Below are 14444 nucleotides of genomic sequence, written 5' to 3' on the forward strand. Positions count from 1 at the left end.
TATGTAATAACAAAACAGGAAAAGAATCCTTTATTCGAGAAAGGGAATTCTGTGAAATGATGCTGAGATAGAATAATAGAGCCATAGAAGAGTTTTTCCCCAGGGTCTCCAGCAATAACCAGAACACCATACCAGAAGGCATCAGACAATGAAGTGGAAAATGTTCTGTGAAGTTTATTTGCCTGGTAGTTTAAATACACAGTCATTTTTTTTCATTTGTTTTTGGCTCTAGTAGAGTAGCTTTCTCTTTCTTCACATGAATTTAACCACAAGTCCCTTACATCTTGGTGAATTTGGAAGAAGTATATTAATCCAAATCTTCAATTTTCACTAACGCAGCCATCTTTTCACAAATCCAAGATATCTCAGCACTGCAGCGAGAAATATAAATATTTCCTTTTTGAAAATAGGCACAACCTTTGGATCCATTGATCTGGGCATACTCTTTAGTGCTGAATCTGAAAATTAATCCACTTAAAATTAATTACAAATTTCATATTTGAAATTTAATCACAATTCAGTGTTCTCAGTTTCCAAAGACTATCTATCTGAACTTTGAGAGACTTCTATAACCATAACATATCAAAGTTCTTAAAACTGGCAAATCTGAATGCTTCATTTCAAGTCAATGTCATTATAGACTGCTGGGTGACTTAGCCAGTTAAGCATCTGACTCTTGATTTCGGCTCAGGTCATGATCTCAGGGTGATGGGATCAAACCTATGTCTGACTCCCTTGGCTCCATGCTCAGCAGGGAGTCTTCTTGAGATTCTCTCTCTCTCTCAAATAAATAAAGAAATCTTTAAAAAATCATTATAAAATTACACTTATCAAGTGTAAATACCCTATGTGCCTTTTTATTCAACTGATCTGCAATATTCTTTTCTTACTTCATGGCTGGGCCTATTAAATCTTCCTCTTGGAGTATGCACTTGCCAGAAGCAGCCTTAATCAGTAGGCAACATGATTCTTTTTTGGGGGGTGTGTGTGAGGGGGACATGACTCTAAAGCTTAGTCCCACCACCCTGAGTTTGACACCCATAGCCTCAGGGTGTCAGTATCCACAGATTCCTAACCTTGCTGCAGGGGGCCACCTCCTCCATATTTTCACTAGGAGTGAGTGGAGGGATGATGAAAACTCCTTTGGGAGAGGGGATCCATCTTCTTAAAGCCCAAAGTGGAAACAATTGCACTTACAGGTATCTCAGTCCTGTTCTATAAATCTGCAGTCCAGCAGAACATCTCAGATTAGTTTTTAATCATCTCATGCCCAGTGTTGCTCCATTTACAAAGAAGTAACTGCCATTTTTGATTGTGTGTTTATGACTTTGGACATGCTTGTCACCATGATTTTTTGTGTGAAACCAGACTCATCAATTTAATATGACTAGTAGTGGTGGTAGTTAGAGAGTGAGAAATTGGTGTGAGTAGAAAAAGCCATGACAAAATTGTGGGAAATGGGTGAAGATAAAATATATCTAGGGAGAAAAGTCTAGACATTCATTGTTATTCAGGGAATTTGGAGAGTCACAGCTGTAGCCTAGAATCCTTGAAGTAAATGAATGGTTATAACTCAATTTAAGGAAATTTTGACAACATGCAGTGAGTAAATCAGGAGGGATGTGTATGGGGGAATAACTTGATGGGAAGGGAGATGGAGAAAAACTTAACACACCCAGAAAGATGACAATGCTCTTGTATTTCATGTGATAGGCAAATACTATATATTATATTATATTATATTATATTATATTATATTATATTATAATATTAAAAATACAAATATAATTGAATCATTTTAATATAGTTGTGATGAACTGTGTTCCTCAAGATATTTAGTTTGTAGTTGCGTAGAGAATATTATAAACTATGTGTTCCTTTCCATATTTTTAAGATGGTATCTATTTTTTTATAACTTTAGTCACAAAAACTGTAATCTTCAAAGTTTCATATATTCTGTATGTACTTTAAATATTTCTTCAAAACTTTGAAGTGGCAGATTTAGTTCATTTAAGTCATGAAGGATATTTGCCATATACACTACATATATGGTAAGTCCCTGTAGCAAAACTAATTGTTAAATTAATCCATCAATTCAGACTTACTTGCTACTGGAAAATGGCTGACAATTATTGAATTTAAATAAATGTGTTAATGTATGTTCTTAGGATAAACATCACCCTTGTGACCATAGTATTGGAGAGCCAGGATAGCTAAGAGCCCAAACTTATGGTCATAAAAGCATTCAAGTTCTGATTTGGCCACTGGAGTTTAGTGACCTTGGGCATGTTATTTAATCTCTCTATGACAACTGTTTCATCCATAAAATAGGAATATAACAGTGTTTTTACCATAGGGCTAATATTTATATACTACTTTGAGCAAAGTAAGTGTATTTTTTTTTGTTAAATAAAAAAGTAAATTTAATCTAATTGATAAGCTTCAGTGTCTTGCCATGAGTTTGTCACATACACGAAATTAGGTACTCTTGCTTTTGTTATTTCGTACTGAAGCACTCTTTCCTTTGTATGTTCTCCTCTTTTTTTTGTATCTAGATTTATATTTCTTACAATTAACATTTATTTTCTTAGTATTCCAATTTTGAGTATTATTAGCTTCTTTTGTTTCTCCCTCTAACAGTTACAGACTTACAAGGATGGAGAGGGGACAGAGCCATCCTCCCATAGCCAGTTCCTTCCAGATGGATCCCATGATAAGCCCAACCAGAAGAAAGAGAGTGTGGGTAATGGCTGTGACTTCAGAAAATCCTGAGAGAGACAACAGGAACAATGTTATGTGAGAGCCACATTCGGGTATGCAGTTGTAAGATGTTAATTCTCACTCAAAACTCACTGAATGCCTACTATGTGAGTCTGAAATTCCACCTGTTTTACTTTCTATGCTAGGAATAATTTTTATAACCAGGAAATGGGGCGCCCGGGTGGCACAGTCAGTAAAGCATCTGACTCTTGGTTCTCAGGGTCCGGAGATCGAGTCCCACCTTCTACTCCATGCTCAGTGAGGAGTCTGCTTGGGGTTCTTTCTCTCCCTCTGCCCCTTCTGCTCATCCTCTCTCTCTCTCTCTAATAAATAAGAAAATCTTTAAAAAAATGAATATCTATAACCAGTGAAGGAGATTCAACCAGACCTTTTCCTCCAAACTATCTATCTTCACCAAGGTGGAGTTCTTGTCCATGCAGTGTTTTCTACTGTTAGTCCAGGTATTCTCCTCATTTGTTGCGAAATAATAGCAGCTGTGTTGGTACCATTGCCACATTTTAGGACAAGGATTACATTTGTGGTCTGAAAAAGAAATAACACCCATTAGTACAAGTTAAATAACACTGGAGTGACTGGGAGGGTTTTAAAAACTAAATAACTGAACCTGAGGAGGTATCTGAGACCCAGCATTCTGGAACCATACTGCTTTAGGAGACTGTGAGAATGAAATCACTTCCAATTCTGGGTTGGGACAACAGTGATTGAAATTCTCACTCCAGGGCTCAGTCTCCTGGGGTCAGAATTACCAGTTCTACTTTTAGCTTCTTAAAACTTAAGGTCACCTAAAAATAGCCCACAAAATAAGAAGCTGAAGTATCCAGGTTGGTAACATTCCAAGACACTTCCCAAATTCACCTCTGTGTTTTTAAAAATATGAAATAAATTGATATATTCTCTTGTCTTCTGTAAATTTAGTGTGATATCATTAGAGGTCATTGGAGAACACAATTTCTCATGCTACGAGGTGACTCACATGATCAATGCAAACTGGGGCAACAGATTTGACTGGCAAGTAGGTGCTAAATACCTGAAGTGTGAATGATCAGCTCTTGGCAGAGTTTGATGGCCATTTGTTCCTGTCTCCTCAATAGACTGGAAATCTGTGATTTGAGAAATTTCTCCTCTGTGGGAAAGCTCCTATAGTTGCTCAGCTGCTGGGATAAGTTATTCTGCTGGTGGTGGATGATTTTTTGAAGTTGACTTAATTTCTCTGAATCTGAGTTAATTTCATTAGATGTCTGCAAAACTCCAAAACATAACAGGAGACAAGTTCGTATACCCTCCCATTCTCATTATAGCCACAGCTAATTCTCTTTACACAGAAATATTTCTCACATTGTTTAATATTCATGAGTAGCTCTCAATAATTGAAGTATTGGGAGAAACACACCGGATGCCTTTTGACTGCAAACTGGAGCTCATCCTTATAATTTTTAATATTTTAAATATGATTATACTTGTATTAAAATAATGAATTAATAATCATATATCTTTGATATTTAACATAAGGCAGTGCCAGGCATTTTGCCATTCTTTTAGTGGAAATATTTTCCTTTTATCTATTTGGATTTGGTTCATGTAATTGTTATTTTAATAGGAACAGAATCCTTTAAGGCAATGGGTATCTCAAAATATGGTGTGCAGACTACTTTTATCTGAATCACACACATATTTGGTTTTGTTTTAAATATAGATTTTGATGCCATACTAGAATGTTTCTGGCTCTGGAGCCATAAAATCTGTCTTTTTAAAAATTATATTTATTTATTGGAAAGAGAGAGTAAGCAGAGGTAGGGGCAGAGGGAGAAAGAGAGAGAGAGAGAATCTCAGGCAGACTCCACACTAAGCATGGAGCCTGACGTGGGGCTCGATATAATAACCCTGAGATCATGACCTGAGCTAAAATCTACAGTTGGACACAACCAACTGAGCCACCCAAGCACCCCAAAATCTGTCTTTTTAATTAGCACTTTGGGTAATTCATCATCACAGTAAATGTAAGAGTCATTGCACTAAAAGCACTGCACTTCATAAAAGTCTTCACCCTTCCATGGTGAACCAATGACTATGTATCATTGTATCTTCATTTTTTTTTTTTTAAGATTTTGGACACCAGGGTGACTCAGTCTGTTAAGTGTCTGCCTCTGGCTTATGTCATGATCCCAGGGTCCTGGGATCGAGCCCTGCATTGGGATCTCTACTCAGGAAAGAGCCTGCTTCTCCCCCTTCCCTGCCCCTCCCCCACTCATGATCTCTTTCTCTGTCAAATAAATAAATCTTTTTTAAAAAAGAGAAAGCATGAGCAGGGGGAAGGGGCAAAGGGAGAAGCAGACTCTACATCATTAGCCCCTATTTATACATCCAAATTGGTATGTCTAAATTCTAATTATTCATGAAATCCTACATATGTAAAATAAATGAAAGTAGCATGGAAAATGCCAGTATCATTCAGAAAATAAACTTTCTTAACTGCACATCCCCTCAAAGGGAATATTGCACCAACTCACTACTCTGACCATCATATACTTAACAATATCTTACAGAGTATGGATTCTCAGGACGTTCATCCATTTATTGTTAGTTCAGGGCTCCCTATCCTGTCCAACCCTGATGTCTCAATGATGGGTCTAAACCAAGGGAATACCCTTTTTTGGCTACTGTGCTTGGCAGTGGAGTTTCCATTGTTACATGGAAGTGGTTCAACTTTCTGTATAGAGGGTAAGGTATTCCCTCCTTGCTTGTATCTCTTATTCATTTATAGCAAGCAAGCTATTTATATACCAGGACAATCTTGAGTGAGTAAATTAAGCCAGTGTTGTGCTAAGTCTTCAGGGTGAATGAAACAGCATGCTCTTCCTTGAGTCTACCTCTCTTGGTTCCCTGTTTCTTACCATTGGGGTAATAAGTGGATGTGTGTCTATGCAGAATAGAAGCTCCTTATTCCAACCAATAAAAAAAAATTAAAGTTGTCTTCATGACCCAGTCTAGTTTATAAAGAAAAAACAATAGATTTAGGGCAAAATCCTCATAATAATAAAATCAGTCCTCTGCTTGTTTATCTTACAGCCTTGGGAGAATGAAGGAGAACATGATCACATAGTATAATCAAACTCAAATTTACACAGTTTACAAATGTGTTCTCTAATCACTTTTCTTGGGTTTGATGAAAATGTACTTACACATAATCCCTAAGGTCACTAGCCCAATCAGCAGCAGCAGACAAAGAGTAAGCAGACTCAGGGCAGCCTGACGCCATATGGGGGAAGGAGCTGGATACTCTGAAGAAAGCCAACAGAGAAACTGTGATTACAGATGAGTTGTTGATTTTTCTCTTACGTCTTCAATGTTCCATCTAGAAAATACCTAAGATGATATGCAATAAGGGCCCCATCATCAGTTCTTTTCCATTTCTCTTCCCACATTCTCCTTTCCTTTAAGAGTGGCTCCTAATTTTTAGGTTTTTGTTTTACATCATCACACACCCTTCTTCTTTAAATTCACTAAATGCATGTATGAGATGTTGTGGAAATTGCTTCTCTGGATGACCTTGACAATAGAAGAGATCTCATGTTTTTGAGATTACAAACCTCCACAAGGCAAGTATTACTGTGTATTCTACTTTTATCTATTATCCAGTCTATTTATCATCTAGCAGATAATAAATGAGTAGAGAATGAAAGACGAAATGAATGTGTAGTCTAATCTACAATATTTCTTAATTCAGGATCTAATGGCATCTAGCCCAATATTTCAGACAGATTGATTGCAAATCTCCAGGTGTGCTGCTATCACATACATCACACCCACAACTTTTTTCTCTCAAGGATTACAGCTGTAATTTAAACGAACAAAGAATAATGTATAACCACTGTTATTAGACCCATGACAAGCCTATTCTCATTCCCTTTGTATATACAATCTTGAGTGAGTAAATTAAGCCCACAAACCACACTTGTAAAAAATAAATCCAAGAGAAGGAGAAAGTAGTTCCAATATTTTAGATGACTTGGGGAAACAGCCTGAACTGTCAACAGATTCTTAAAAATAAGGGATATAGTCTGATATATCAAATTTGATTCCTGACCATAGAGATCAATATTTCTTCCAATAGGGTATAAAGGAACAAGCTAAAAGACTAGCACTGAGTTTGGACTTTTACCAGTTGTAGGAATTTGATTACATCATTTGATTTTTTTTCAGACTCAGTTTTACGAATATTATTCCATCTACTTCAAAATTATATTTTGATAAAAATATATGTAATGCATATAAAGTACTACATGGATATTGTTATTATTGATTCAACACTACTAATTATACTAGGAATTTCCACTCACTAAAAGTTTTTTTTTTAAAACAGAAACTGTCTCTTGTCTAATTCTGAGTCTCTCATCCTCCCATTTCTCTCTTCAGCTATTTGTACCTCTAAAAGAAAAATTCCCTCTACATTCTCTATTTTAGAAACCTCCAATCTGGCTACTAAAAGAATATTCACCTGACATCTCAGAAATTATAAATACCAACGACTTAATTTGTAAAAAGAATTCTATTAGCTCCAATTCAATTTCTCCTACATCCAACGTTTCACAATAACACAGAACTTCAGGAAATATAGCAACATCACACAATTTCAAGTGGTCTTGGAAATCGCATGTTTTCTCACCAAAATTGGGAACATTCATTCTACTATATATTCCACAACTCTGCTCTATTGTGGAGATTCCACAGCATATCACTTTCTAGCATTGGAACCAAAACTTTACAACCTGTTTATTCCCCCAAGGTCACATCTTGCTGTCTCTGAACTCCTACCTCTATTCCTTAGGTAATTTCTATCGCGGTTATTTCTCTCTCCAACAGAATCCTGAAACGTGAGTGTCGCGTAAGTCACTTCTTCAGACATCATAGAAGAAAGCACTACTATAAATTATGTAATTAATGTTTCAAAAATCTTCAGGCCCAGGAACAGAGTGCTCTTCTCAAGGCTGGGAGCTTTTATAAACATACTCTACTGACCCAAGACACTCCCCACTGCCCCTTTGTTAGGACAGAATGACAATCAGCCTTTTTGCAGAGAAAGTTAGAGAAGTCAAATATTCTCTTTAAAAATCAGAATATCATAGATCTCAACCTGTTCTTTCAGCATTGTTTCTTGTGAAGACTCTTAAAGGACTGCATTTACTTCTAATCCCAGCATCACTTCTTGCAAAATTTACTAATTTCTATAAGAAAATTCATCGTTGTTGAGAACCTGCAGAAGGCAGAATAACAGCTTCCTCACCAAAATTGTGCATGTTCTAATCCCCAGAACCTCTCAATATGGTAAGTTTACATGGCAAGGGGGTTTGCAGACGTGAAAAAGACTGCAGACCTTGAGATTAAGAAATTATCCTGCGTTATCTGATGGGCCTAATTGAATCCTTAAAAATGGAAACCTTTCCTAGATTCGGTCAGAGAGATACAGCTTTGCTGGCTGAAGGTGGAGGAAGATGGCCTAGAACCAAGAAATGTGGGCCAGAAGGTAGGGGAATGCGGACTCCCATAGAGCGCTCAGAAAGGAACACAAGCCCCGCCCACAGCCTTGATTGAGCACCCCCTCCCCCGCATCGTGTCAGACTTCTAACCCACAGCCCTGTGAAACCATAGATTTGTGTCGTTTAAGCTGCTATATTTGTGGATTTGGCTAATGGAGCAATAGCAAACTAACAGAACTCAGAAAATATTTGAGGGCCATACCTGAACAAGAGAACGAATGAATCTTTCCTAAAGTTTCCTTTGGAAACTTTTGGAAGAAGAAGATTACATGCCTATTCTGGGGATGATTTGGTGCAGGTTTTTGTTTTCAGATGGCTGGAGGACTGATCCAAAACCTCCCAAGATCCACCTCTGTATGAGATTATCTTAGTCAAGGGTGCCTGAGTGGCTTGATGGGTTAAGCATCTGCCTTTGGACCCTGGGATCCAGCCCTCATCTGGCTCCCTGCTCAGAATAATAAACAATCTTAAAAAAAAAAAAAAAAAAAAAAAAAGATTATCTTGCTCAAGATGGAATGAATTGTGCTCTTTCTCTCTGCCAAATAAATAAATAAATAAATGATCTTTTAAAAAAGATTATCTTGGTTAAAGTGGAATAAATTTCACCTATTTCAGGAGTGTGAACAAATATCCAATAGGTTGTAGAAAGAAAATGTAAAAATAATAATTCTTCACTAACATTTATGTATAATCTCTATATACATAATTATGCATGTATTTCTCTTTCCTCTTCTTTTTTCTCCCAAACTGATGCATCAAAAAAATGTTTGGAGGCTCTGAGTCATAATCAGTTAAACTCCACTGCCAAAGATGTGGAATTAATTAAATCTATGTTTATATTTACTATTCTACATAACCTGAGTAAACACAGAGACCATCAACATGAGGAAAATTAAATTGAATATGTGATTATGAAAATGAGAATACAGGATGTTTTTCTATCTTCTCTTTCACTTTCACCAAATTTGCAAAGACTGAGTTTTCATTTTCATTGCCCTGATTCTTTCTTACTTTCAAGTTCCCTAAGAAAACATTTAACCTTTTACAATCTTATACAAAATCATATTTGGGTAAAACAGTGATGAAGAATCTCACCTCGTTGCTAATAATTTCTATAAGAGAAAGGATTGGTCATACTTTCTACATACTTACTGTTATTATGGTTCTAAAAGACTTTATTATCTATTATTAGCTTATAATTTTATTAATTTAGAAATCACCGTTTATCCTTGTCTCCCTATAGAACTTCCATCATATCTTAGCTCATTCTGATTACACTAGCAAATATCACACTTTGTTGCAGTCATCTACCAAATTCTAGGACATTTCTCCTAAATCACATTAACCCCCACATTGACACATCCAATGGCTCTTTCTCCAGATTCATTTTACTCAGCCTATAAGCAGGATCTGATATAATTATTTCCTTTAACTTAAAATGCTTTTCCAAAATATACTATTCTTTTTTTTAATATTTTATTTATGTATTCATAAGACACACATGGAGAGAAGCAGAGATATAGGCAGAGGGAGAAGCATGCTACCTGTGGGGAACCTGATGTGGGACTCAATCCAGAGACCCCAGCCCCAGGATCACGCCCTGAGCCGAAGGCAGACACTCAACTGCTGAGCCACTCAGGTGTCTTCCAAAATACACTTCTACAAAACACCATTATCTTCTTCTTTCCGTTTCATTACCTAATCCTCCCTCAGATTTGCTGTTTCCTCTTTACCTGACTTCAAAATGCTGTTGGGATCCCTGGGTGGCACAGCGGTTTAGCGCCTGCCTTTGGCCCAGGGCGCGATCCTGGAGACCCGGGATCGAATCCCACGTCGGGCTCCCGGTGCATGGAGCCTGCTTCTCCCTCTGCCTGTGTCTCTACCTCTCTTTCTCTCTGTGTATCTCTGAAGAATAAATAAATAAAATCTTAAAAAAAAAAAAAATACTGTTGTGGTCCAGAGTTCAGTTCCTGGCCCTCTGTCCCATTTCTGCTCATCTATGGATGAGATGTTCCAGATCCATGGCTTGGAGTGACAGCCATACATAGGAGATCTCCAAATGTATATCTTCATGCCAGGGTTTGATCACTAGGCCCAAATATCTGACTGAAGACTTGGCATATTATTTACATATGCTATAGGATTTTTTAGGATTTTTAAATGTAACACATCCAAAAAATAAAATAAAATATAATATAAAATAAAATAAAATACAACTCTTTCCTAGTGGTTTCACTGTTTCTTCATTTTAGTAAATGAAAACTTCACACAGTTCCTAAGCCCAAAACTCAGAATCAGGTTTGACTTTCATGCTGCTCTCATATGAATTAAATCCACCTGAAAATACTGTTTATTGTGGAAAGCAAAGGAATTCAGGTATTAAATATGGAAGTATTGTTGATTTGGGGTACATTAAAAGTAATACTGAGTTTATACAATAAGAAATTATACTCTAATTCCATTCTTCCATGATCATTCCATTCTCACGTATTATAGGACTATTTCAGAGAACACCTTTAAAGAGGAGCCTCTATTGGATAGAGATTTGGCAGAATGGAAGTTAATTCAAAACTATTTACAACAAAGAATGGAGAAAATAAAGATTAAATCCAGAGGGATCAAAGCCCTAAAGATAAAAGCAGAACAACAACAAAAAATGACCACAAGGAGGAGCTAGAAGATAAATACAAGATAGAATTTATTTGGGGATTTTTTTTTTTTAAATTTATGTTGAAATATATATTCATCCAATCAGGATAATCAAATACCCTGGTTAAAATAAAGGGCTATACAGGCAGATTGATTACCTTAAATATCAGATCAACATTTATGTGTCCAGTGAAACGAACACAACAAGGGCCTCCCCCAAGTTTCACTAATAAAGAGCTACTATATATGATTTTTTCCTAACACTTATCATGATCTGAAATTATCTTGCTGTTTTATTTCTTTGTTTCTTTGCTATTTATGTTCACCACCCTCCACTAGAATATAAGCTCAATAAGAACACAACTTTTATATGTTTTGTATACCATGTTATATCAGAAAATAGAATAGTGCTTGAGACACACACAAGGTGATCAATAAATGTGTGTTCAAATAATAGATCAATTAATGATCCCTGCAGTGTATGTTTTATACTGACCTTAGCGGGGTATCTTATATCCCAATATTGTGACATGAATCCTCAGTTCACTATACTTGATCACTTTGCTTTTCTTGATTGCACCATACTCACTCATACTTCCACAACTTTGGATGTTTGCCCTGCCTGATAAAATAAAAAGTACTCCTTTCCTTTCTCTTTTTATGTAACCTTTGCCTTTCCTTCAAATCTTAACTCAAGGCTTATATATTCCATTTGATTACTATTTAACTTTACAGATATTATGTGCATATAAACTTCTCAATGTGGTAGATGCTATCTGGCACATTTTTCCCTTTTCTCAACTCTGTAACAAAATGCTCTGCCACAGTTGTTATCTGATAGCTATTCATTGCTTAGCTCATTAACTTTTTTTTTTTTTTTTAGGTTTTATTTATTGAGAGAGAGTGAGAGCCAGAGAGATAACAGATGGAAAAGGAGAAGCAGATTCCCTCCTGAGCAGAGAGCCCAATGTGGGGCTTGATCTTAGGACCTTGAGATCACGACCTTAGCTGAAGGCAGACACTTCACTGACTGAGCCACCTAGGGGCCCCTGCTCATTAACTTTTAGTAAAACATTCCACTTTTCAGCCCATATGTTTAAGCTTTCTGAAAATGAAAGAGAAAATATTAATTTTGCTTTTTTTTCCTGACAGGAAATTCTAGCTTTTTTCAAAGATAAACAGTACTTGGTATGTATGTAGAAGGCTAGTAAGTCAAATGTGAACTAACAATTTTAATGAGAGGCAACAGGACATCACTGATAAATGGACCTAAAGGTTAGTACAAAGGTGATGTGCCTTAAAAGGCTGAAACTCTTAACTCTAGGAAACAGAGGGTTACTGGAGGGGAGGTGGGTGGGGGGACGGGGTAACTGAATGATAGGCCCTAAGGAGAGTACGTGATGTAATGAGCACTGGGTGTTGTATGCAACTGATGAATCATCAAATTCTGTCTCTGAAACAAACAAAAAATTGAAAAAGATTATCACCAGCTGCAAAATTCTCCCTTCCTTTATATATTTTTTTCAGTTTAGAGACATATCATAGCATTCATAATAGTCAACATCATTTTTCTTTGGTCTTTCTCTTTTGTATATCCACTAGTCCTCATTATATATTGAACAATCTTACCACAATATTATGAATTCCACTAATTTCTCATTGAATCGATACATTGTCATTGTGATTCTAGTATCTTTTACTCATTCTTCAGCTATAAACATAGATAACGGAGTCTGGGCAATACTTATATTTGAAAGACTTTATAATGTAGTGGAAAGAACTTGGAAACTAGGTATATGATACTGCTTTTTACAAGAAATATGATCATAGAAATGTCCCCACATTCCTTAACACTCCCTTTCTACCTGTGTATTATCAGGATGGCAATGCACTTTGTACATATGTTCATTCATTTGCCAAATATGTACTGGATGGTAACTGTATGCCAGCCACTATTTTAAAGCATAGAATACATTCTTTGGGGATACATGACAAAAATACCTGTGTGTGTGTGTGTGTGTGTGTGTGTGTGTGACAGAGAGAGAGAAAGAGAGAGAGGTAATGGAAAAGAGTGAAACAACTAAAAGAGACAGGAGAGGCACCTGGGTAGCTCAGTTGATTAAGCATTGGCCTCTTGATTTGGCTCAGGTCATGATCTCAGGGTCATGATATTGAGCCCGGCATTAGGCTTTGCACTCAGGGCAGAGTCTGCTTGGGATTCTTGCTCCTTCTCCCTCCCTTTTTCCCCCTCCCTCCTCCTTGCCCTACTTCTGTTCAAGGCTCCCTCTTTTCTGAAAGAAAGAAAGAAAGAAAGAAAGAAAGAAAGAAAGAAAGAAAGAGAAAGAAGAAAGAAGAAAGAAAGAAGAAAGAAAGAAAGAAAGAAAGAAAGAAAGAAAGAAAGAAAGAAAGAAAGAAAGAAAGAGACAGGAATGTAGGCTGGCATATGGTGGGGTTAGGGAAGTTAATCTAAACACTAAATTAAAAAAAGATTAGATAGCTAAAATCTAAGACTGCTCCATAAAGACTAGTACCATGACTTTCTCCATGAATATTCAATGCCAATTTCAGTGTCTGAAATAGTTAAATTAATAGAATATTTGCTTTAAAATTAAAGAGATAACTTATGTAAAAAAGCCTATTAATCTCTAAAATATTAAACAAAGATTTTTTATTCCAAATTCAAACTCATCAGAATATTTTCAGTAAAGGACTTTTTTAGTTATACTTTACTAAGCCAAGAAAAGAGGGGCAATAAAATATACAAACAGAAATAACATACCGATGACAGACTTTGTAGGGTGTTTACAGACTTTGTAGGGAGATAACTAAGGGAAACCTGGCTGGCTTAGTTGGTAGAGTATGCAACTCTTGATCTTGAGGTTGTGAGTTTGAGCCCCCACTGGGGGTAAAGCTTTCTTTTAAAAAAATGATATCTAGCAAAGCTTCTGGATTTTAGAAAAGGAAAAAGAATAGTTGGTAATCTTTATCTTTTTTTCCTGCAGTTCTCTGCTTAATTTTTGCTGAGTAATTCAGCTTGTATTTATAGAATGTGTAGAAGAAGAAAATAGAATGAAGACTAATGTTATGAGGGGCTGCTTTGACCCTGAGAGACTCAGTATTCACCCAGCATATTTCCTAACAACTCCAAGCCATGTTTGGAAGATACAAATAAGAGCAAATATATTTTTATGGAACATAGATCTGGACATAAGAACCTCAACCTGTGCCTAGTGTTATCAAAGATCCAAAAACCAATGATGCACTGTAATCATTAAAAGGGGAAAAAACAAAGAGAAGAAAGTCCAGAGGCTGAACTATAGGAAGAATATCATCTAAGGCTTAGGTTTCAGCTTTACCTACATCTGGTATTAAACATATAGTTTTAAGCATTCATGAATCAAGTAAGCCCGGTATATTTCTGGTGATTTGCAAGAATAAATGGGATTATTTTTTATAACTCAACCAATTACCCAAGACCTA

The 14444-nt window shown here is 36.3% G+C and overlaps 1 protein-coding gene across 1 annotated transcript; it reads right to left on the reverse strand.

Annotated features, from left to right (window-relative positions):
• Positions 1 to 207: 207 nt before the first annotated feature.
• Positions 208 to 6036, reverse strand: CLEC12B (C-type lectin domain family 12 member B). Its single transcript, XM_041736771.1, has 5 exons — positions 5961 to 6036; positions 3809 to 4027; positions 3149 to 3303; positions 2653 to 2768; positions 208 to 458 (listed from the first exon to the last, which is right to left on the reverse strand). The coding sequence occupies exons 1-5, from the start codon at positions 5962 to 5964 to the stop codon at positions 308 to 310; spliced, it is 645 nt and encodes a 214-aa protein (XP_041592705.1). The 5' UTR covers positions 5965 to 6036; the 3' UTR covers positions 208 to 307.
• Positions 6037 to 14444: the final 8408 nt, after the last annotated feature.

This window comes from Vulpes lagopus, chromosome 21 (genome assembly GCF_018345385.1).
Source record: "Vulpes lagopus strain Blue_001 chromosome 21, ASM1834538v1, whole genome shotgun sequence".
Classification (NCBI taxonomy): domain Eukaryota; kingdom Metazoa; phylum Chordata; class Mammalia; order Carnivora; family Canidae; genus Vulpes; species Vulpes lagopus.